This window comes from Apteryx mantelli, chromosome 9 (genome assembly GCF_036417845.1).
Source record: "Apteryx mantelli isolate bAptMan1 chromosome 9, bAptMan1.hap1, whole genome shotgun sequence".
NCBI classification, from domain to species: Eukaryota; Metazoa; Chordata; class Aves; order Apterygiformes; family Apterygidae; genus Apteryx; species Apteryx mantelli.
In genome coordinates, this window is record NC_089986.1 from 20,235,406 (window position 1) to 20,257,818 (window position 22,413).

General features: G+C 39.3%; 2 protein-coding genes and 1 long non-coding RNA gene across 3 annotated transcripts in view; 1 reads left to right on the forward strand and 2 right to left on the reverse strand.

The window, feature by feature from the left end:
- The window catches only part of COL4A3 (collagen type IV alpha 3 chain), a 67,649-nt gene extending 59,870 nt beyond the window's left edge, over positions 1-7,779 (reverse strand). The window contains exon 1 of the mRNA XM_067301465.1: positions 7,696-7,779. Within this exon, the coding sequence (XP_067157566.1) occupies positions 7,696-7,779 (84 nt within the window). The remainder of the gene's footprint in view (positions 1-7,695) is intronic.
- A 585-nt stretch (positions 7,780-8,364) lies between these two features.
- LOC106485912 (uncharacterized) overlaps positions 8,365-22,413 on the reverse strand; it is a 49,832-nt gene continuing 35,783 nt past the window's right edge. The window contains exon 6 of the long non-coding RNA XR_001292809.2: positions 8,365-8,679. This is a non-coding gene — a long non-coding RNA (uncharacterized lncRNA). The remainder of the gene's footprint in view (positions 8,680-22,413) is intronic.
- Positions 13,066-22,413, forward strand: part of COL4A4 (collagen type IV alpha 4 chain) — a 72,900-nt gene continuing 63,552 nt past the window's right edge. Inside the window, exons 1-3 of the mRNA XM_067301907.1 lie at positions 13,066-13,166; positions 16,679-16,718; positions 20,510-20,587. Of these exons, the coding sequence (XP_067158008.1) occupies positions 13,111-13,166; positions 16,679-16,718; positions 20,510-20,587 (174 nt within the window). The 5' untranslated portion in view covers positions 13,066-13,110. The remainder of the gene's footprint in view (positions 13,167-16,678; positions 16,719-20,509; positions 20,588-22,413) is intronic.

A 22,413-nucleotide genomic window follows, 5' to 3' on the forward strand; every position in this document is an offset into this window, starting at 1 on the left:
AAACTGCATCAAAAAATGAAATTAGAGGTGTTAGACAAAATCTATTTTTCTGTGATACTTTTTCTTTTCCACCATTCTGCCCAAGAATGGTATTTTGAGCAGCCTACAGTTATGCAGGTCTTCACAATGGTCCTTTCTAAGTAGAAGTATAAGCTCATTTCCAGTTTTCTGTAATTTCTCTAAAATTCCAATATTTATTAAAAATTAAATATCAGTAAGCCAATTCCTTTAAGAGTCTTAATTATAAATTTTCAGGGCTGCTGATGCACTGAGATTTCTAAATTCTTCTTGGCTGTCTCAGTGCAATGCAATCACTTTACACATTCCAGCTGTGTCTATAAACCACAACTGAGCACAACAAATAACATTACTCAAATAATTGATGTTGATATATCCCTTAAAACTACAAAAGGGCCCATTTCTCTAACATTCTCTACAGTATGTTTTCTATTACATCTAATAAAAGTGGATGCAAAACATTGTGGTACAGCTAATTACAGTAAGTGGAAAACTTTGCTTTAGCATTTACCTACACTACAGACTTGTGCTGGGATAGATATGCTGCACAGGAATGTGAAAAGCTGCAGTTTCTGAAGGACATTATGGTGCTAGCTAAAGCCTTTAGCTTGGACACAATTATGTTTTTGACAATTTATCCTAACCTGCTCAGAGTATCTGAGAGCAGAATGTACAGAAAAGAGCTCCTACTAAGGAAAAAGCTATATAAGGAAAAATTTTTCTCAGTCTAAGGTGCAATTGTGTTAGAATAGATAGACTAGCAAAGTTAGTGATACTATCTAGACATTAGTAGGTATGTGACCTTGGCAGCATATTCCTCACATTGCACAACTGTAAATCACCATAGAGCATACAAGGTACTGGAAAATCAAGTCCCCTCACTCCAAAACATTGCTATCAAAACAAAATACCAGTCTCACAATTACAATCTGTATACTAGAAGTTTTTCATGCATTCTAAGCATCAAACATGAATTCATCAAAATTTTCAAAGACCACTATGAACTTTATGTTTTTTTAGTGATCGCTGGACCAGTACAACAAAACCAAATTACTAAACCTTCAATAAATATAGACAACATTGAGCACAAATAGGAGATGATGAGATGAAGGAAAATATGTCAGTTCCCAAACCCTGAAACATTGTGTAGTCACTTGTGAATTGGAAGGAAGCCAGACATTCCTACGTTAGACAACTCCTATTAACAACAACGCATGCAATCAGAATTTGTATCACTTTCCCAACAGTTGAACATCTAGCACTTGACAAAAATTATTTCATTCTAACCTTCAATTAAAAAGAAATACAGCTGCAACTTTAACAGCTCAGTCTATAATGTCTTATATAGGGACAGCTGATCTCAAAGGACATGGCAGAAGACAACTGTAATGCTACAGACAACACTGCAGTTGTTGAATAAACTCCATTAAACACTTGTAATGGGAAACTATTGAATCAATAGCCCTCCTTGGCGACATGGGCCCTGTATTACTGGATATGCGCTGCTTTCAACATGAGGTGCAAAAGAGAAGTCCTAAGCATTCACGATCATAGGAAAAAACCTTCATAATATTTCACAAAAGGAGAATTTTGTGCCTAGCTTAAAAATAAGCAATGTCAGTATACAACATGTGTCTATCACTGTATATGATAAGAAATTCTTTACTTTCTATCCTTAATTTTAGACTGTCAGAAGTTCTTTTGGAAGGTAGTTATTCTTTCATCTGTCTAATAAAAGGATATATTTGTAATGGTGTTTGTCAACTAACTCAAAACCAATGGTGAATGACTGTTATGGATAAATGAGAGAAACTGCTCCAGATGAACATTTAGACAACTTTCTATTGATGTCAAATGAACATGTCTATGAAAATCCTTTCTAACTTCAGAAACTTAAACAGTTTTGAAAACCTACTCTTAGTTTTTAAAGTAAAAAAAGTATTCAGTAAGAATTTTGTATAACTATTCTGTAAAGTTAGCCAGATCTCTTTATTATAACCATTGCCTTTTATTGCAAGAAACAAAACAAGAACAAAAAAATTTTAGTAAGAGAAAGTAAAATAGAAGGAAGCAAAGTTTTCATACAACTTCTGGTATCTCTTACCTGTGTTTAAATGAGGTAAATCATGTTCCTGAAAAAACATACAGAACAGCCTGCAAAGTTTTTATTTGATCATACTTACTGAATACTGCATCCTTTGTATGGGATTTCTAAGGAACTACTGTAGCATAGCTGCTTATACCATTCTTATGTAAGTATACCATTCTGCCACCTTGCTCATACTTCCACGCACAACTTCCACAGTGCCAACTGTATTCTTGTCCAGGCAGATTCAGCACAATTAATCATATGGAACTTCTCTCTTCTCCTCCCCAATTCACTGAGTTAGGGAGCGGGGGAATGGTAGGGCTTGGAAATCTCCACTGTGCCTGCATATGATCATGATTACTTGAGGACAATATAGGTAAAACGTTATCATTTAGCAAAAACCACCTTGGTGTACACACTATCTCAAATTGTTGGTGAACTGTATAGTGATGTCCACTAAGGCTTGTGTTGTAGAAGCTGCCTAAAATTACTCAGTATCTATGTAACTAGACCTGGCATGTTGTGTATTTTTGGAAAACAGTCAGTTGAGACTCTCAATTGAATCTCTGTTGTTTCTTTGTGTTGCTTTTGTTCTATGAAGAGCAAAAGACAGAATTACTTCCTCTTTAAACAGAGAGAAAGATGGTTTTCTTTCTTCTGTTAGAACACAGGAAAGTTTTGATATTTATATTTATAATGACCAATATCTTACTCTACAAATAATCTCACTAGAGTGAAAGTCATTGTGATTAGGGCTATTAGAAACTGGATCAAACTGTTCATGGTATCTTCAGGCTGGAATCCAAAGGCGCTCCAATAAACGAGGCACTGCTGCAGGTTTCATCTCCTGACCTAGAACTCTGCTGGGAACAACACAAATAAATATTCTTCTTTTCCACAAGTGAAAAAGACCAGGCAATTCAGGCCACAGAATTTTGTTTTGTAGCAAACTCATAAAGGTGCTTAATTAGCTTATTCAGCTGCCATCATCCATGCTCTTGCTTGCTAACAGAGGGTCATCTTAAAAGAGTAAAGAATACATATAATCAGCTAGTGAATTTTTGCTAACCTACCACAGTATGGTTAGCATTACATCAAACAATTTGTATTTCTTCCCAACTGCTGAGTGTAGGAACAGTATTCACTATAATTGTTGTCCCTTGAGGCCCATATATTTGTATATTCATAAAATTCCTGATGTGCATCTTCTCTTAAGTGGTGCAAACAGGAATGAAAGCAACAGTAGCTTGTTCAGAGAAAGCTTATTGTGCATGCTTTGGTTTCTCCTTTTTTGAAAGGTTCTAAGATTTTACAAGTTACTTTCTTGCAATTTCCTCCAAAATAGTCTGTGGAAAAATGCAGCATAGAGCCCTAGTCAAAAAGCCTTCACTGAACCAGGCCAAGTGGAAGACTTGTAAACTTGTAGGACTTGTACCCTATCACAAAACTGCTAAGTTAAAAAGAGACAATCAAAATAAAGCTGAAAATATACTAAGTGTGGCAAAATGGAATTTTTTCAGTGTGTGCAAGAGAGACTGGGACTGTAAACAGTTAAGAAGAAAAAAGCCTTTTTGTATTTCACCTTCTTCCTAGGCTCCTGTAATCCATGCCAACAAACCGAGCCTTCTAGTATTACTTTGTTAGGCAGTAGGGTGAGAATGTGACAGTAAAACAGATGACCGGACATCTCATACTAGTTGCACTTAATAGCAAAGTATTTTGTTTCAAAGACATGTTATGATAAACCAGCTCCAGGTCTTGCAGAAGAGATTGCTAGGACAGATCTCGAAATAAAACGCTGCTGTATCTATATAAAATGCAGAGCAATGAAGAATGAACCAGTGTTTGCCTGCCTACTTTGATCATTTGAATACTATTTAATCAATAAAAAAACTTGGATCATATAGTTTTGCTTAAGCACGCATTTAACTTGCACATATGTTAGAAAAAAGCTACACATCAAGCATTACAAGTTCAATTTTCATAGGTGTTTTACTAAGATGGCCGTTCAAAAGGAGGTTCATCTTCCTGCAATTGTAAAATGCATCATACAGCTTGAACAGAATGCTTAATGTTTCTTGGTCAGCAGAACAGGCCTCTGGGTGTGGTATAAGATAGCAGCCCACCAGCGATTTTGATGCACTAGCATTCGGGCAACTCTGCTAATTCATGCCAACTGTAACTTGGCTTAGTAGGAAAAATACTGTTCTGCAACGCTCTGACATTGGCCTATTTCTCTATGGTGATGATGGCTGAATCACAGCTAATCATAGAGGCAATCAGGATAAGAAGAGGCTAATATAAATTGGACCCAATTACTGGAGTAACACAGCCATTGACTTCAGAGCCAGGATCATATTAACCAAATCAAAGGGGGCACTTCAAAAATAACTTGTTTTTGTCTACCATGCTCAGTGAACTCTCTTTTGTATATTCAGGTGCACATCTTCCCTTCACAGCTGCCTTGTGTGACAAAGAACCTGGGCACATCCAAAGGCAGGCAGAGAAAGAGCATTCTCGCTTTGACGCTACTTTGTCCCTCCAACATTTTCATTCCCAGTGAAACAAAGCAAGCCATCCTGCATCACATTCTTACCAGACTAGGAGATGCTCATGACTGAACTAGCACACTGCACTTTTTTCTTCCAGAACCCTATTTTAAGACCTATTTGTGTCAGCAGTATTATTTGCATATTATTAGGAAAAAAGCTATTGCATGAAGAAGGAAAGACTGGCTTATAAGTATTTGCATGTGAGCTTGTTTACTTTCAAGACACACAAAATCAGAAAAGAAGTGCATGGCTGGTATCACAGGACAGGATGCATGCAGGAGAATTAACTACATTATACATATGCATCAAGATAATAACAGCTCTAGCTGCCATTACATAAACAACCAGGAAGCAAATTCTTCTTTTATTTTTTTGGAGATGAAAAAAAATAGAAATGAGGAATGAGAACCATCTTGTTCCCTGAGGAAACATTTTGACAATTCTTTTTTACTATTATTCTAAAGTATTCAAATGAACATTGGAAAAATCCAAAGAATTACAACATCAGTATTTAGAGTGAAGGAATACATCAAGCAAGCCGAAAAGCCTTTGACATGGGAAGATGCTACTTCTGCTGAGTTTTCAGATGATGTGATTAGAGCGTGCCAATGGCCAAGAATGCAGTTAATAACACTCCCTAGCAGGTGCCAGAAAGTTCAAGCTCCTCAGGGCAGGGCATATGTCTCCTTGCTACTCTGCAAAGGTCTGAAGGCCCAGATCTGCTACACAAAGGGCAGCAGGCACAAATTAGTGATTTTCTTTCTTGTCTTTGGGAATAAACTACTTATTGGGTTATTAAGAGACATGAAACATTTATCCCTGCTGTGCTGAAGCATTTTACAGTTTAGGCATACAGCAAAAATATTGCTTGCTGGTCAAATACCAGTTTACTTTAATAAGAAAGCATAGCATTATTTTAAAACATAAATAATGCCTATTTTTTTTAATGGACAGCCCAGTCAAGATTAGATGATTTACTCGTCAATGAATTCATGTCAGTTAACATTAACCAGAAATATTTAATTAGGGCTTTTGATAAAAGTTTTGGTTTAAAGTTCTTATTTCCTCCATCATCTGGAAAACTTCTTAGAAATAACTTTTTCTCTTGAAAATACCAGCTTTCTCATGCAAGAATAAAAATTATGGCATCTGAATCTTAAACTGCCCTCAGCTACCTGTTGCAAATCAAATTTAAAGTAATCTCAAACAACATATTTGAAATCCACCGAATTTTTAGAGCAGTACTGAATCAATACATTGTGTTCAAGCTTTGCCTCAACAGCAAAATTTCCATGGAAGACACTTCTGACTCTCCCATATCTTGTCTTTAAGACCTAAGCATAAACAAGGCTCTAGTAATGACAACATTACTCTAGATCTCAGAGCTTCATGATTTACCCTTAGCAGAAAGGCTGCCAATGAAGTAAGATGCAAGAGTCTGCAAGACTTGCAAATATTCTGGGATCCTCCTGAGGTTGCTAGAAAGTGCTGAAATAGAAGGAAAGTGCTTTACTGGGACATATTCAGTCTCTCTCTGGTCCATATACCCTCTTATCCTTTGCCTTGTAGATAAAAACCCAACACAGGGTGACAAAATCAAAGCTGCCATGCAGCACAGAAGCTGCATAGAAAGTGCAAGTGTGTGTGAATGTGTGCATGTGTAGGGGACAGCAGGAGTTGCTAGTATAAAGCCTGTGACTGAACAGCCATCCTGAAGCGTATATGATGCTCACCTTGTAAGGGCAGAGAAGGCTACGGGAGGCTCCAGCAGAGGAAGAGAGAAATGGGATAAATTGCAAAGCGGGGGAGTCAGGACTTGAGTTTGTTCATCTCTTGCTTTCACGTAATGAACAGATCTACACAGAGCCTGCAATGACTTTGCAAAAAAAACAGTGTACTTGACTGAAATGGCAAATGGATCTGGTATCTCAGTTCCACATTAGAACTAAGAGGCATTTTAATTACTTTATAAATAAAACAATTAGATCTTTGTTAAATGACCAAACTTGACTACACGTTAGTTGCAGAGTGCCATGAAAGAAAACATGATCTGTGAGGTGCTTATTGTTTTTTAGACACTTTATCCAGAATGGGTTAAGAATGAAAGAGCTGCAACATTTTAATAGAAAATCTTTTTTTTTTTTTATTAACAGGTCTGCTTCTGATAACCTTTACAATGAGAACAGTATTTTGCTCTATTTTTGTGATGACAAAGTAGATGGTCAGAATTTCTACTTATAAAAGGAGAACTGCAAAATACTTTGAAAGGCAGTTAAGGATTTGGATGTAATCATGGCTATCTCCTAGGGCTTTACTCAAGTGTGCAAGGCGAAACGAATACTGGTAACTACAGTGAGAGAAGCAGATTTGGGGATTTAACGAAGCTGGCATTTTCCTGGGTTTAATGCCTGAGAGAAACACTGAGCGCTACACTGACTTGTCTACTCTCATCGTCGACTGCTCTGCTCCCCAGTGGTAACGGATAATCTGAGCAGTGAAACCAGAGGAGAAAGCAGCAGCAAAGGCTACCGTATAACCCAGGTGAATTCACGGACACCGAGAGATCACTGAACCAGGCAGAACGCGCTGTAAAACCAGCTCACAGCGGGGGCGGCGCAGGCGGCGGGTTCAGCCCGACGGGCGCTCACCGCCGGCCGGGCGCGGCCGTTACGCGAAGGGCGCGAAAAGCCGCCGCGAGCCGGCGAGCGGTGACGCAGCGCCCGTCCCACGCTGCCCGGCGGCCGCTGAGGTGCGACACAGCCGCCGGCTGAGCCGCGCGCGCCTGAGGTGGTTTAGTGCGCGCCCTGCACGGGGGAGCCGCTCCGCACGCGCGTGACGCCTTTTAGTTTAGCGTACACCTTGCCCGGGGCAGCTGCACCAGGCGCGCGCGGGGCGCTGTGTTTTAAACACCACGAAGCGCCGTTTTATGCTCCCAACTTGGCCACGCAGAGAGGGGCCGCGGCGGGAGGCCGAGCGGCCGGATCCCGCTCTGCCCCGGGCCCCGCCGCGCCGCCGGCCGTCCCCGCGCTCACTCACCTCCGCCGCCGCGGCGCGGCCCGGCGCGAGCAGGGCGAGGAGCAGCAGCGGCGCCAGGCGGCCAGGGCAGCCCCCGCCGGCCATCTCCGCGCTCAGCGCTGCCCGCGCGGCGTCCCGCGGAGCTCGGCCCGGGGCGCAGGGACTCCGGCCCCCGCCCGCGGCTTTTGGCCCGGGGATGCCGCCCCGGCGCGGGGCCGGGGCCGGGGCGGGGCCGCCCGCGCCGCCCCTCCGCTCTCCCCCCGCGCTGCCTGCCCGGGCACCGGCGGGCGCCGCCGCCCGCTCCTCAGTGCTCGGCGGGCATGGAGTGAGCGAGGAGCCGCGGCTTTCCGCCGGGGAGCGGAGGTGAGAGCCGGGCCCCGCGCCGGGCGGGCGGGCGCCGGGGCCGCCCCGGGCCGGCCGCACCTGGCGCTCGCCGCGGGCCGCCCAGCCCCGGCCTGCGGCGGCGGCGGGGAGCGCGCCGGGGCCGGAGCGGGGGCCGGCCCCATCCCCGTCCCGGAGCTGGCCGCAGGTCGCCGCCTCGCCTCCGCGCCCCGCCGCGAGGCAGCAGGTGGCGGGAGCGGCGGCGGCGGCGGGAGCGCGAGGGCGAGCGCGGCCCGCCCGGAGCCCGGCCGCGGCCTGCGCCGGCCGGCAGCGGGCTCAGCCCGCCCGGGGGCCGGGAGCCTCGGCGAGACCGCGGCAGCGGCTGGGGCGAAGCGGGTCGGGGCGGCGCAGGCGGTAACCGAGGTGTTACTGGCTGCGGCCCAGGGCGCTGCCCGCGGGGCTGCTGCCTTGCAGCGGGGCTTTTCTTCTCGCAGCGCTTTCCTCTTCCTCAAGTGTTCGCTAACGAAAACAGCGGAGACCGAGTAGCTGAGCACACGCAGGACGAAGTGCTGTCGCTGCTTGAATGAGGAGCAGTGAGAGATGTTTCTCCCCAGGCTTGGTGTTGTGCATCATGAAAGATGTGGTCCGCTTGCCTCTAAAACCCCAGGCATCGGTGACAGCAAGCTGGCAGATGTAGAGAGAAAGAAAAAAAAAATCCCCTGTTTTCAAGCAAGGTTCATGATGACCATGTAGAGGAGATAGTATCTTGTGGAAAAAACACTAAATTGATCCATCTTATTTATCAGATTCCTAAACCTATCAACAGTAACGGTGCTATGCTCTTGACACAGGAATACCATAATAAGGACAAAAATAAGGTCTACAGTTGTTTATAAGCAACAGGCACTTAAACTGACAAGTACCTAAGTCTACCCAACTTGTTAAAATGCCCAACTTTTGTGCCAAAGTTGGAAATAGTAGTCAGTAATTGAAAATACCAATGGTGAAATACATTTTGTGAATCAAATTGCAGCCTAAATTGTGGGAAGCATTTAAACTTGCTCACTGTCCAACTTACTCCTTGCAAACACCGCTCTGTTGGAAAGGCATGCATGAATAAAAATGGATCTTGCTTTTCTGGCAGGAAAAAAATACCAGCTCAGTCTTGTGTGAATCAACACAAATGTGGGTCATCTGTCCAAGCTATGAGGGCATAGTGATCATTAGAGAGCAGCAGTGGCAGCAGTGAACACAGCCTTCATAGAGTTAAACTGAAATTTAATATTAGAAGAACTGGTGTTAGACAGAAGGCAGCAAAGCATCATTAACACAAATGTGAAAACAAAAGGTACAAAGTTCTCTGAGACAACAAAATTACAGGAAGAAAATGAGACTACAGTGCAAGAAAGTTTTCGGAAATGATGCGATTTCAGATGCAAGATGAACAGTATAACTCTCTTTGAGTACAGAAGAGAATACTTAAAGGAGAGCTCTTAAATACAAGGCCAAAGAAATACTGGAAAAAACAGAAGAGAAGTAGAAGAAAGCAGACCAAACACTGTAAGGAGAAATAAATGAATAAATGCAGAAGACCTAGTGAATGAAGTGCTGCTATGATAAATAGATACTTAGTCAGTTTTCAAATGATGAAAACCCTGTGTGGAAATTTCTTAGCAAGAAGTGAGCACGCTGAAAGCAAAGATGGGAGAAAGCTCACAGGGGATATAAAACAGAAGGACAGAGCATTTAAGTAAAGTCCTTTTCACCCCAGTCTTATCCCAGCACTATTTCACTGACTTCTGAGCCTGAGCAGCTTGCTGCTAAGAAGTATGACCCAACTGCATGTTAGTTGCATGTGTTATAGTTAAGAAAAACCAAGTAATGTTGCTTTGTGAGTTTGTCACATTATAGGAAAGTACACAGAGCACATGCCTGTATACGTGTTTCTAGGACAGATAAGTGACTTCAAAGTAGCAGGTAGCTGGAACAAAGGCAAGAGCTGCCACTGATATTCTTTCTGCTGCTCATTGCTACCTTAGTTGATGACATCCATCCAGAAAGGGTTTACGAATCCTTGATGCAGACTGTACTGATGATATTGCAATAGTCCATGGTATCATCAGAAGGCTATGAACTAAGAGAGACTGTCTTGCCTGGCAAAACATCATGCTAAGCAGGCTCAGCACGCGTTGTGTGAAAATATGTAACTGTATCCTCCTGTAGAGGAGTTTTACAAAAAAACCCAAACAAACCTAAAACAGTGTAGGAAGGGCAGAGAAGTCAACTTCAATCCTGGAAAGCAGGTGAAAGCTGCAACAAGTGAGAATTTGGCTTTTTCACATTATTTGATACTTAATAATTTTTGCTTTGATTTTGTTTCCTCAGGTCTCTATACTAAAACAAGGATATCAGTATCTTATTTCTTTACAGATAAGGATTTTTTTTGTGGGAAACACTGCAGTTGTGTGAATTTAATATAAGTTGCAAGATTTTATATGTTACTGTAAAATAAGGAATGGAGCTAGATATTTAAAGAAAAGGGCGAAAAGAGTGTGAAATAGCTGCATCATGAATGAGGCAGGAGTCCTGTGGAGAACAGCATATGTTCCTGTACTTAAAACCACTAATCTAATCATATACATTAAAGAAATACATTAAAATTGAACACACAATCCTAATTTTTATTTCCTAACTTCTGAATCCTTGTCTTTTCAACTTCAATGTTCTTGTTACACATGATGTTGGCTTATTTGTATATAATGATAATATAGTTGGGACTGTTCTAATTTGTTGTTCTTCAATAATTGCAGCTGTGTGTCTGCCTCAAACTATGGTTCAAGTCCTGTGGTCCTATTTCATCGGAATCCCTATATATGAAATTATCTTTCCTTTTGATCCACTAGAGGCTAAAGTTCTAGGTTATGTTAAAGTGCCAGCTTTTTCCTCTCAGACCTTTGGGAATTCTTTAAGCTGAGGTTTTGTGATGCTTGTATAAAACCTATTCCTGCGGGAGTGTTGTGTGTGTTATCCTGGGGTTATTTGTATCTGCTTTTGAATTAGGTAAGTATTCTATGGAGGCAACTGTTTTGATCACTACAAAATGTAAAACATGAGATCAGTTTGACATATCAGTCTAAATAACTTCGTAATCCTTATATTCTTGCACTGGCTGCCAAACACTTCAAACTATAGGAAGCTTGTCCAGAAACGATGGGTCCATTTAAAGCTTTAGATAGTCGTGAGAAAATGACAAGCTCGGTGGTTTAAATCTTCCATTCATGCATCACGTATGACTTCAAACTGTGTCAACTGGTTGGATCAGAATGGATTTTCACTGGAAAATCAAAAGGTTCTCTGCTAATACTGAGCAAACTTTGTACCAAATTCCCATTTCTTCTCCATTTTCAGGATAGAAGCTGTTTGAGTAATTAAATAATGAGATGAGTAGTGGGCAACAAGAACAAATTTCTGTAAAGGCTAACATTTTATGACTGATCTTATGTTTTCTATCTGAGACGATCCCTCCCTACACTATTTTATTGCCTCACAACCTTGCTTATATTATTACCGTAAAAATCAATGAGGTAGGAAAGTGCTGTTATTTCTTTCTTTTTCTTTTTTTTACAGATGGGAAACTAGGACACAGAAGGAGACTAAGGATTTGGCAGATGAACTGATTACAGTATATGTAGGGTGTGAACTTGCAGTATTTATTAGCTGCTCATAGGCTTTTTACTCATTAGCGAGTGCATGGTAGCTCACCAAGTCTCTTCTTCTTACTGTGGGATAAGAATATACTATGCATACACATAGGAGTTAATATTATTTATGGATGAGGTCTGCTTAGAAAGCTGTTACATCATTTAGCTGTGACATTAATTACACTAAGTAATTGAAAGAAATACAGTAATGTTTCAGGAACTGTATGCTTTTATTTGCTTTACAAAGAAAAAATAGCTGTTTGTTGAATAGTTATCAGAGAGCAGCCAGTTTGCTGTAGGTTCACATTCTTGCTCCCTCTTCAGTAACTGATTGCCTTGCTTATTCAAGGGACTTCTCCAAAGGAAGTGATCCCCTGTCTGTTTACTCTAAGCAGTGTTCAGTCTCCTCAAAATTAACCTCCCCAGATCTAGAAGACTTCAGTAGTAAAAAAATAAAAGCTAATGAAAATCTGTGCTATGCCAAAGGAAAAGTTCAGCCTCTAAGTCCTCAGTTTGGAATATCCTCTGTGACTTTTCTGCTGGATATGCCTTACTCCAAAGGATTTCAGCTTTTTTCTTATTTTAGAGATATGAAAGTTTGCACAGTAACTGGCCCCTTCTTTGGATTTCTGGAGTTTGAGCTTACAAAGAGATTGCTACAACACATGTGCACATAAAACTGTATATATTTTGGTGGGCTTAAGTCAGATGTCACACACGCACTGTGTAGTTAATATGTGCGTGTAAAGTCTGAGCAAAATGCATATTACTTACTCTGCACTCAGAGTAGCGTCCTTTGCTCAGATGCATACATGGACAGTTGTCCAGCCCAGTTTGCAGAAGATACTGCTAAGACTGGTCTTGAAAGTGCAGCTAATATTTTCTTGATTTTTTTTTGAAGTCCATTAAGTCTTTACTGAATAAAGGGGGTCACATCTTTTTTATGCTTTTATCAAAAATGGTGGGTATGATAGCTTTTTTAAAATAATAATCATGCAAGGTACTCTTTGTTCATTATTTCAAACATTGAGTGAAGATTTACCTTTTCTAGGGTGAAATCTTGTACCCTTTCTATGTTGAACTATACTTTCACCCATATATAGTCTCCTTGAAATAATTGGATTGGATTGCTGATAAAATAAAATGTTACCTGAACAGGGATAACAAAATGTAGCTGCAATATAAAGCTGTTGCAGTATGACATACATCAATGGTTAAGACACATTTTGGTCATTGAGTAGTTATTCATATTTGCACATCAAATGTATATTTTAATATAAACAGGTTCAGAGGGGAAAACAACAGAAGGGAACAGTGTTTATAGACCAGCTACTAACATAAGAAAAGAGAAGACCTGCTGTCTAAAAAAAGAGGAAAAAAAAGTGCTGCATATTCAGGTCCTCAATCAGCGTGAATGGCATTAACAAAGGATTCATCTGAATGGATTAAACAGATTATCACAGCTGCCTGGTGAGTTTTACAGATCACTAAAATTTTTAACTACAGTCACTGAGATATATTCTTAGCCATCAGTTTAACAGCAATAAAAAATCACCAGTTAAATGATTTGTAGTCTGTCATATATTTGATAAACATGCAAGGTAGTTTATCATATTTGTTCTTGATTCTTGGCCTAACAGTTTATACCGTTTAAATTTCAGGTATGGCACTACTTAAATAGTAGAAAAAGATGCTTATACATTCTAGTGATAAGATGTTTGGGGAAGAAAAAGTAAAGACAAACTCAAACCAGAATGCCTGTCCCCAGTAATTTTGTAGATGAGGGAGAATTATTACAAGGGATGAAGAAAACTTTCATGGCCTGGGATGGAAATATTTGTTAGCAGCCATGGCAGGAGTTCTTTCTGGAGGAAAGCCATCCTAGAGGAGAAGATTAGAGTCACTATAGTCAGGAGTGTTCAAAGATTGGTTTCTGGCCTCAACTCTTCCATCTCCGTAATATCTTCCAGAGAAAGTGGATGCAGTTTTCCTTCTTGCGTCAGGTCTTCATGCACCTTCTTGCACCAGGATCTGTGAAATTATGCTTTTCTACCTGGGAACCTGGCCTAGCAAACGTGCCTTGCTTGAACCGGACACATCTCCTGCTAGGCAGTCTTCGATCGTATTAATATGCCTGAACTGTCTCCAGTGTCTTTTTCATGTTTATTTGGTTTTTGCAAACCCAGTCTGCCTGCTATTTGGGAGTTCCCCAGTGTAGCAGCCTCCCACCCTAGCCATCTCCCCAAAGCAGCTGTTCTTGCCTTTTTTTCATGCTATTTGCAAATGACTTGCCTCTAAAGGTCTTGTGATGATTTGAGTACACAGACAACATCTGTCTGACTTTGGGAGACAGGGATTTTGAAATGACAGAGGACACTTGACAATCTGGCAAACACATGCCTGCCATACATTACTGGAAAAAGGGGAGACTTCAGCCTAGTACATCAAGAACATCATCATCAAATTTCCATTTCAATTGGCAAGAGTTTCATGAAAACTTGGCATTTTCTTGAATGAAGAATAACTTGCACCTGGCCAATGTTAACATGGGAAAAAAATATTTATAGAGACTGTCTGCAAGTTCAGAAAGTTAGAAGCAAAAACAGCCTTATAAATTAATTTCAGTCACAGCATGGACCAATGCTATTCTCGATTACTTGGTTGAAGTGTTCCCAGATAGTTAAATCCTTTCTATGCCAAATCACTTGATACATTAAGGAAGGAACTACTAGGATTAGCAAGGACACAGTAGCTACCAATCCTTTGTCACTAGTAATACCCACAGCAATGGAGACTGCTGTGTTTTGTGGGAACAGAATGGAAAGTAGATCTTCCTTCTGTAAGAAATTCCTTTGCCATCATATAAGCAAATGAAAGACAGCCTGGTCTGGGACTCCCATGCTATCTCTGGTTTTATAGTCTCAGTTTCAGATAGGGGGCTAGGTGTGTAGCAAGTGACCAGCATAGGGACATGGGGACAGCTCTTGGTGTAGCTGCAGTGCTGTTACTCCTCACCTTGTGCTACTTTGTTAAACCAAAACCTTCTGAATAACTGCTATACCCCACTGATCTTTTTTTTTTTTCCTAATTAGTGCATATCTCTCCATATCTCATTCTTTCTAGTTAGGATAGTATTCTGTATTTATTATACTGCATGCACTTTAAAAAAAAAAAAATGCTCACTGAACCAGCTTATCTCAAGAGTGCATTTCCTTTGTTTCCCCACCAGGTAGGTATAATGCTATAAATCTATTGGGTGTAAGGTCACCAACAATAATGCATATGCCAAAATCCAGCAATTTCTCTCATACCTCCCCTCTCTTCCCTTGCAATGTTTTCATTGATTGCTTAGACACTAGGTATCTTCACTGGCTTTTGAATTAGATTCTCCATACAGAAAGTATTAGACCCAGTGCTTTCTCAGAGTTCACCTCTTCAGAGATGCATGTCAGTGGACTAAACATGGAGCCAATGATAATGAATCTAATGAAACGCAACTCTGACAGCAGAGAAAAGTTTTGAACTATAGGGCTGTTTGTTTATGAAAAAAGGCTGTAAAAATCGTGGTATTTATACATATATTCTAAGTCTGATTTTATTTCAGTAGACTTTCTCAGCTGTGTTTGGAGAACAGCATTATGCAAAACTTCTCTACCAGCTACCACTGTAGCTGATTATCTGGTTATCTCATATTGTTTAATCAATCATTTGTTTCTCATTTGGCAAGTGACAGTACTAGTTTCTGTCTTCAGTTCCACTAATTATTTTTATAAATATTTTATAAATATATTTTTTATAAAGTTTTATAAATATTTTAATAAATATTTTTATAAATATATAAATATATTTTTATAAATATTTTTATTATTTTTATAAATATTTTGTTTTGCAATTAGAAAAAAGCAGCAGGAAACAGTTTTAAAAAGTGTATACAGTAAATGTATATAAACAGCTAAAATACATTAAATTTGTCAGTATTGAATTTATCAGTATGTTACAATGCATACAGAGGTTGTATAATTTGCATTCTGAATCTGTGAATAATTAATAGTCAGGAACAGTAAGATTAGGTTTACTGGCCCAGTTCTCAATGCTGCAAACAGTTAAAGAAAAAGTAGAGTCTGGTTGAACTCAGTAGGACTTTGGGAAATTTATTCTGATGCCTAAATATTTGCAGGATTGGAGTAATTTTGTTACAGGTTTTACTGTAGTCTGTAGAAATGCCGCAATATACAGTAGTCGACACATTATAGCCAGATATAATTTATCTTTTTATACAGTGAGTGAGCACTTACATCAGGCTTATTTCTTTTATTGCTGCAGAAGTTTTGGCCTACATTTCTATCTTACTTTATCTTTTTCTTGTGCACGTAGAAATCATAAAGGGCAAGATTTCAACTTTATAGACGTTCACTAGCAATGGTTGGCATGAACCTGGGCTTCCCCAGCAGCTGCTCTGGGATCATGTAGCTATTCTGAGTGTTGCTCTGCTCCCTGCTTCCCCCTGCCCCCCCTTTCCTCCCCCCACTCCAGAAACAGTACCAGCCTTCTTTTCATTATCTCGCTCATTTTGGGGGCCCATGCAAGCCACCTCCGGTGTCTGTTTGCTCAGGCTCCAGCCCATGGTGTGTGTGGAGGTGCAGAGGTCTGTCTGGCATGGTTGCTCTCTGGCCATTCTCAATTCTGGGACTGGGGTAGGTTACGAGGGGGGAGTGAAACGAGGGCTTTTACATAGTCTTAGGCATCCCTGTCTGTTTATTGTCAGTTTCACATATCCAAAAAAGATAAAATTATATAGCATGTGCTGACCATTTCTTAATGAAAAGTAGTACCCTTTATAATTGTATTTGTTTAGTAAATAATCACTTCAAACAGGACTTAATCAGGTGTACACACTTATAACTTTTTAGAGGATACATTTTTGTGAAGGTTGGATACTGGAAGTTTAATGTTAATCTAGCTTTTTCCTTCTTTTAAATCAGGTGGCTGCTGATTGTTTTTTCAGTGCAAGAAATTGATGGGGTAAGTGATACAGATATTTACTTTAGAGAGTTGATAAATAGGATGGTATAGTTCAAACAAGTAACATTATGTACACCAAAACATCCTATAATTGTGTAGGAAAACTGTGCTGTTTCAGTATTTCTGCACTTCTCTTTTTCATTTCTGTTCCTGTTGTTAAGCTACTTGTGCATGCCCTACCTATCTCCCAACTCAACTATTTTGTAATCTTCACCTTTGGATTCTTTTAGATTCTAACTTCAGCATCTTTAGATGCATTCAGAAAGCTCGTTTATAAAACTGTCATGCACTGAATCTGTCTCCTTCCTTATGAGTCCCTTCAATGGCTCTACATTATACTGTATATTTTACTTATTCTAGCTTTCAAGCTCTTTTTCTGTTAAACTGGATCTTAAATTGGTATCTCTGTACATTCACATCTCTCTGAAGCCACGATTTCATATATAACATACTCTCAATGTCCACTTTACCTTCCTCCCTGTGCTGTCCTCTATATTACCCTCATGTTTGCAACGCTCTCACTGAAACTTCAAGTCCATCCTCTTTACTTCTTTCAAATATTGATTAAAAGCTCTTTTTTGTTTTTTTCCAAAGGGTCACCCATCTTCCCCTTTACTTGTGGTGGGCTTCCACAGAAAAATGGGTCACAGGTACAAACCCACCAAGACTTAGCAAACAGAGGCTTCTTAAGTAATTTACTTCACCCTCTTTGCCATTGTTCTGCCTTTATGACCTCCACTTTTCTTTGTAGGCAATATTAAATACTGACACTATATGCATAAACAGCTCTAGCAGTGTCTATCCTGTTTCCTTCTAATGACTGGCTTACAGAAGAAGCTGAAAGTTCAGTACTGGTACCCAACTCCCATACCTCGAACAATATTTCTAAAAAAGGCTCTTGTTTTTTTTGTTCTTTTTAGTATCCTCAGCTGTGTTATCTCTGAAAGTGAGAAGCATGTATGATTTCTCAGGACATTATTTAATTATCTGCAGTTTGATGCTAATATCTTAAACACAAAAATTAACTTTTTTCTATAGCTTCTCCCAAACAAAGCAGTAGAATGATATTTTTTGTCACATTTCAGAGCAGCCTGAGCTTGCAAATTCTTCAGTTGTCGTTTCATATAGACACTAAAAATTTGCACAAATTATTCCATATTACATTTGCTATTAAAAAGTGAGCAATGGCCTATGCAATGATTAAAGATGGAATAAATCAAAAGGCTGAAAATATTTACCTCATTTTGAAAATGAACATACAAAAGCAGGATACCAAATCTGTACATAAACTTTGACTGGAAGTTAAAAGTAGCGATTTCAAGTAACTGTGTGACTCTAGTTGTTAATGCAAATGAATTATAATGGTTGTAGGAGCAGTTTGCTTTAATGTCTGTTGTGACTGCTGTGATATTTGCATTTTTAGCTGCAGTGTTGATGATGGATGTGTTTTTTAAAATAAACGTGTCCTAACAGAACAAAGGAAAACAGCCTACCTGTTATTAGAAACTTGCATTCCATTGACATTCCAGTAGAGATAAGTTTTTAATAACTAGGTGAGGGACTACTGTGGAGTAGATTAATAATTTCATGGGAAATCCAGTATGTGAAAGAGAAGCAGTCTGTGAGAGAGACCATCATACCCTCCTGTTCTGAGGTTTGGGAGTACCAGATATTCTAAAAATATTGTAGATAGAAAGAACAGAATTTTCCCTCCTTATCTAATATTTGTCAGTGTCTTTCTCCTTGAAGAATTGGAAGTATGAACCTATTGTGTTCTGCTAATCATTAAAACCAGTAACAAAACAATGTTGACCTTGATAAAAATGTAATCCACGCTGAACAACTATTTTCTTGCTATCACTGTTTATTAGTTTACTTAAATTATTTTTAAATCTTAAAATTCTTGTCACCCTTTTTAAAACTGCTTCATCATTTACACACTAAATTCTATTGAAAAAATAATGTGACCTAATGGACATTCCAACCACCTAAAAAAGTTTACAAATTTATATGGTGTGTATAATTAGTATGTGTTTACTTTAATACTAGTCATTGGGAAATAGAAAAGAATAATAAAATCAGATTCATTTATCACAAGGTAAATCTACTGAATTTACATTTTCTGATATTTTAGGTTCTCCTCAAGTATACTTTTCCCCCCTCATTTCAACTTTGTGAAATAAAATGGTCGCTTCCTTGCTATCAACAGTGCAACGATGGAAAGTTATAATACAAAAAAAAGTAAATTAATGGTAGGCAATGCATAATTACACCATGCACATACTACTTTTTTTTTCATTTAATACAACAAGAGTTAAACATAAGGCCTTATTGCTGAGTGGTCTTCTTGATATTCAGCCTATTTTGCATTTTATCGTTTCATCTTACTTAATGTCCTAGCCTAATAGCAATGGGTTTACAAATTATAACAGGTTCAATTCTGACTTTGTTAAAATATTTCTAGATGCGGCCTATTTCCTTATTTATATTTAGGTGTAATATTTAGCTTTACTAAATGAAACTTGCAGCAAATACCTTACACCTTCTACATCATGCTGTTGCTTGTTCTTCTACTTTGCCAGCATGTTTATGCTGATAAGATGTCCAAGAAGTTTAGGGGGATTTTAAATGTGGGTAGCAGTGTTCTATTAATTAAGCACTGGAAAAGGTTCATATGATACTAATAGACAACTTCTAACCCATCACCTAAATAAACATCAGCATAGCAAATATGTGACTTGTGGATTGCCACAAAAGATGCCGAGGCATCATCATTTTTCAGTCCTCAGAGAAGCAAAATTTCAAAGATCTGCTGCATCTTCTGTATCACTAATATGAACAATTATGAGTGGTCAGACACACAAATCACTTGCTTGTGGTACTGAGATTCACCCTCACTTTGCCCTGTGACTTGCAAAACAAAGGACAAGCTTAGCCCATGAGAACAGCTTTTAGGCTCCAGCAGTGTTTTGTGCTGCCGACGCTCACTGAGAACAGGAGAGCTGCGTCCATGCTGTGCATTTGTCATGGTCCGCAGAGAAGCTCTCCGGCCACCTCCCAGCTGCAGAGGGTGTGCGTTTCTTGTGCCCTGTGCTCCCAGTGTTCCCCACTGCCAGACCAGAGGATCTAATGGAGTGTAGGTCTTTGCCTACACCTGAGGGTTTCCTTCCAAATGAAGCCTGGGAATGTGGGACAAAGCACATACCCAAGCCTCACTCCGAGGTACAACCCATGTGACAATTACAGGCACATGTTTGGAAATGACAGATAGATATACAAATCACCACTGTTCCTAGGATGAGGTAGCAGGCTCACCAGCTTGAAAGTGTGGGCATCACTCCTCTAAGATAATGATTTTTCCCTCAGATCAAAAACATCCTCTCTTTATTGCGTCAAATTGAAGTGCTACACTATATTATGAAGTTTGCTGCTAAGCCAAGTTTCTTGTTCAGCAGAAGATTGCCCTATGGCTATGCAAGGGTAGCCAATTTTTTGGCCTTAAAAATCAACTATTTAGACAATATTTGCACATATCAAAAGTTTTAGGGTGTATCTTAGTTGTATACAAAGAAGTAAGAGAGTCTTAATTCTGATAACATTCTTGCAGAGAATCCACAAATTATGTTTAGTTCTTTAACAGATAGGTTTACTTAAATAAGAATTTCTTCCTAATATTTTACCCTTTCAGGAATACCTAACAATTTAAAGAAAACTAATGAAGTGCCATGTCATGTGATAAAGTAACGGCTGTCTACTGCATATTAATAAATTCATAAACTTTTAATTTTTAGGGAGAATATGCATATATTGACCCATGTGGGGGACAGGATTGTTCAGTTTGTCGGTGCTTTCCAGAAAAAGGATCAAGAGTAAGTGATAAGTAGAACTACTGATAACTCTTGTTGTAAATACTGCTTGCTTTGTACTCATCACTCTTGTTTCAAATCAATGTCTGGTGAACAAAAACAAGTGAAAATAAACAAGTCTGTATATAGCAAGTTAGCATAATTCTATCACTGGTATGAAGTACAGCCACAGTCAAAGGAAGTTAAGATTGCTTGTGAGCAGGTTTGCTAGCAAGTTAGGCTTGTAATAATCTCAGTAGCTTTGTTGTTGTTATTAAGGAAAAGATTCTTTAAGATCAACCTGGTGGTTAGACAAAGGTCATTATTAAGATGTATTAAGCTTAGAAAGCTATACTAGTTTTCTCCTAAGAAATTGTTTTTGCTGTTTACCAGTTTTATGATAACTTAGGTGTTTCTTGTTTTGGTTAGGTCATTCTGAAAAAGCTTGATTTTTTTCATCTTACTAGCTTAATGCACTAAATATAAATCAAATCTGAATTGTCATTGCCTTATAAATAATTGTAAAATGTGAGATGAAGCCTAGGCATTTTTCTTATAATACACCAGAACCTGTGTATCTTCCCTGTCCTGATATTTACTTGACCACCTGTGAGAACTGGATACCATCTCTTGGAAGTGTGTGTATGTTGCTATTTGTCAATTGAAATATGGTCCAGCTATAACTAGTTTTTATATATTGACAATTCTTTCTCAAAATATATTTAGCTATATAGTAATAGCAAATGTATTTTAAGTGTTATATGAGAAAAGGACTTACTTAGATACATTCCATGATTAACAAAGAACTGAAAATTTTCAGTTAGTGAAAGAAATTGTTTTCATTCAAAGCACTAATGTTAGAGTTTAGGGTTAGAAAACTTAAAGACCGTGGATCAGTTTTGAGAAGAACAGCTGCCTGCTCCATTTGTTTGTGTCCCAGCCTGAGGAAAGTGGCCACAGAAGCAAGGCACACCTTTCGCTTCCCGTGCTTCTGCTTGCTGCAGTCAGCTGCATGCTTTGCTGTGTCATGATCACTGCCCGCGTGTCCTTGGATACTATCCTAATCCTCCAGGATTATGTCTATATGAAAGTCCCTTGTGCTGTAGGATTTTCATAATACAGGGCCTAGGATGTGTCTATCTCTATAACGCTGCGTTAACAAAGGGGCATCCCAGGAAAAGTATTTTGGCTAGCAGCATCATAGTGTCTCTCAGTGCTACTGAATAGACTGATTTGGATATCAAAAAAACTGATCTGAAGTGTCATTTAAAAACAACTGACTGAAACTGGAGAAAAAAAATGAATGATGAAATTTCTCCTGATTCTAGTTTTCTTTCAATAGCCTGGAAGTTCTGAATCACATGCCTATATTCAGTGAATAATAAATACTCACTGCAGTCGTGAAGGCTCTTTACTAAGCTGTCCTCCCCACCTCAGCTAAACTGAACTGAACTGTTCATGCATTTGCAGTTAGTTTTCTAAATACTTCCAAGGATCTGGATCTAAGTGCCAAATAGGCATGTAGTAGAACAATAAATATTTTTAAAATAAATTCAGTGCAGTTAAGCAAATTTAAATCTGGTAATTGTACCCTACCCTGAAACAGCACTGAAATACAAATACGCACTGATGGGTACAATATTTTCAAGGTAACATGAATTTATACTCCATACAATTATTACCATTCATCAAAATGCAAAGAGTAAAAGGACTTATTAGCCACTGAATGAAATATGACTTAAATAAACATCACCTCAGATTGTTGCAAATATTTTCTATACTAATGCACAGTGATGAGTTCTCTTACATAGGATTGCTTAATCTTTGTTTTCAGCCTATAGCCCTGTTCA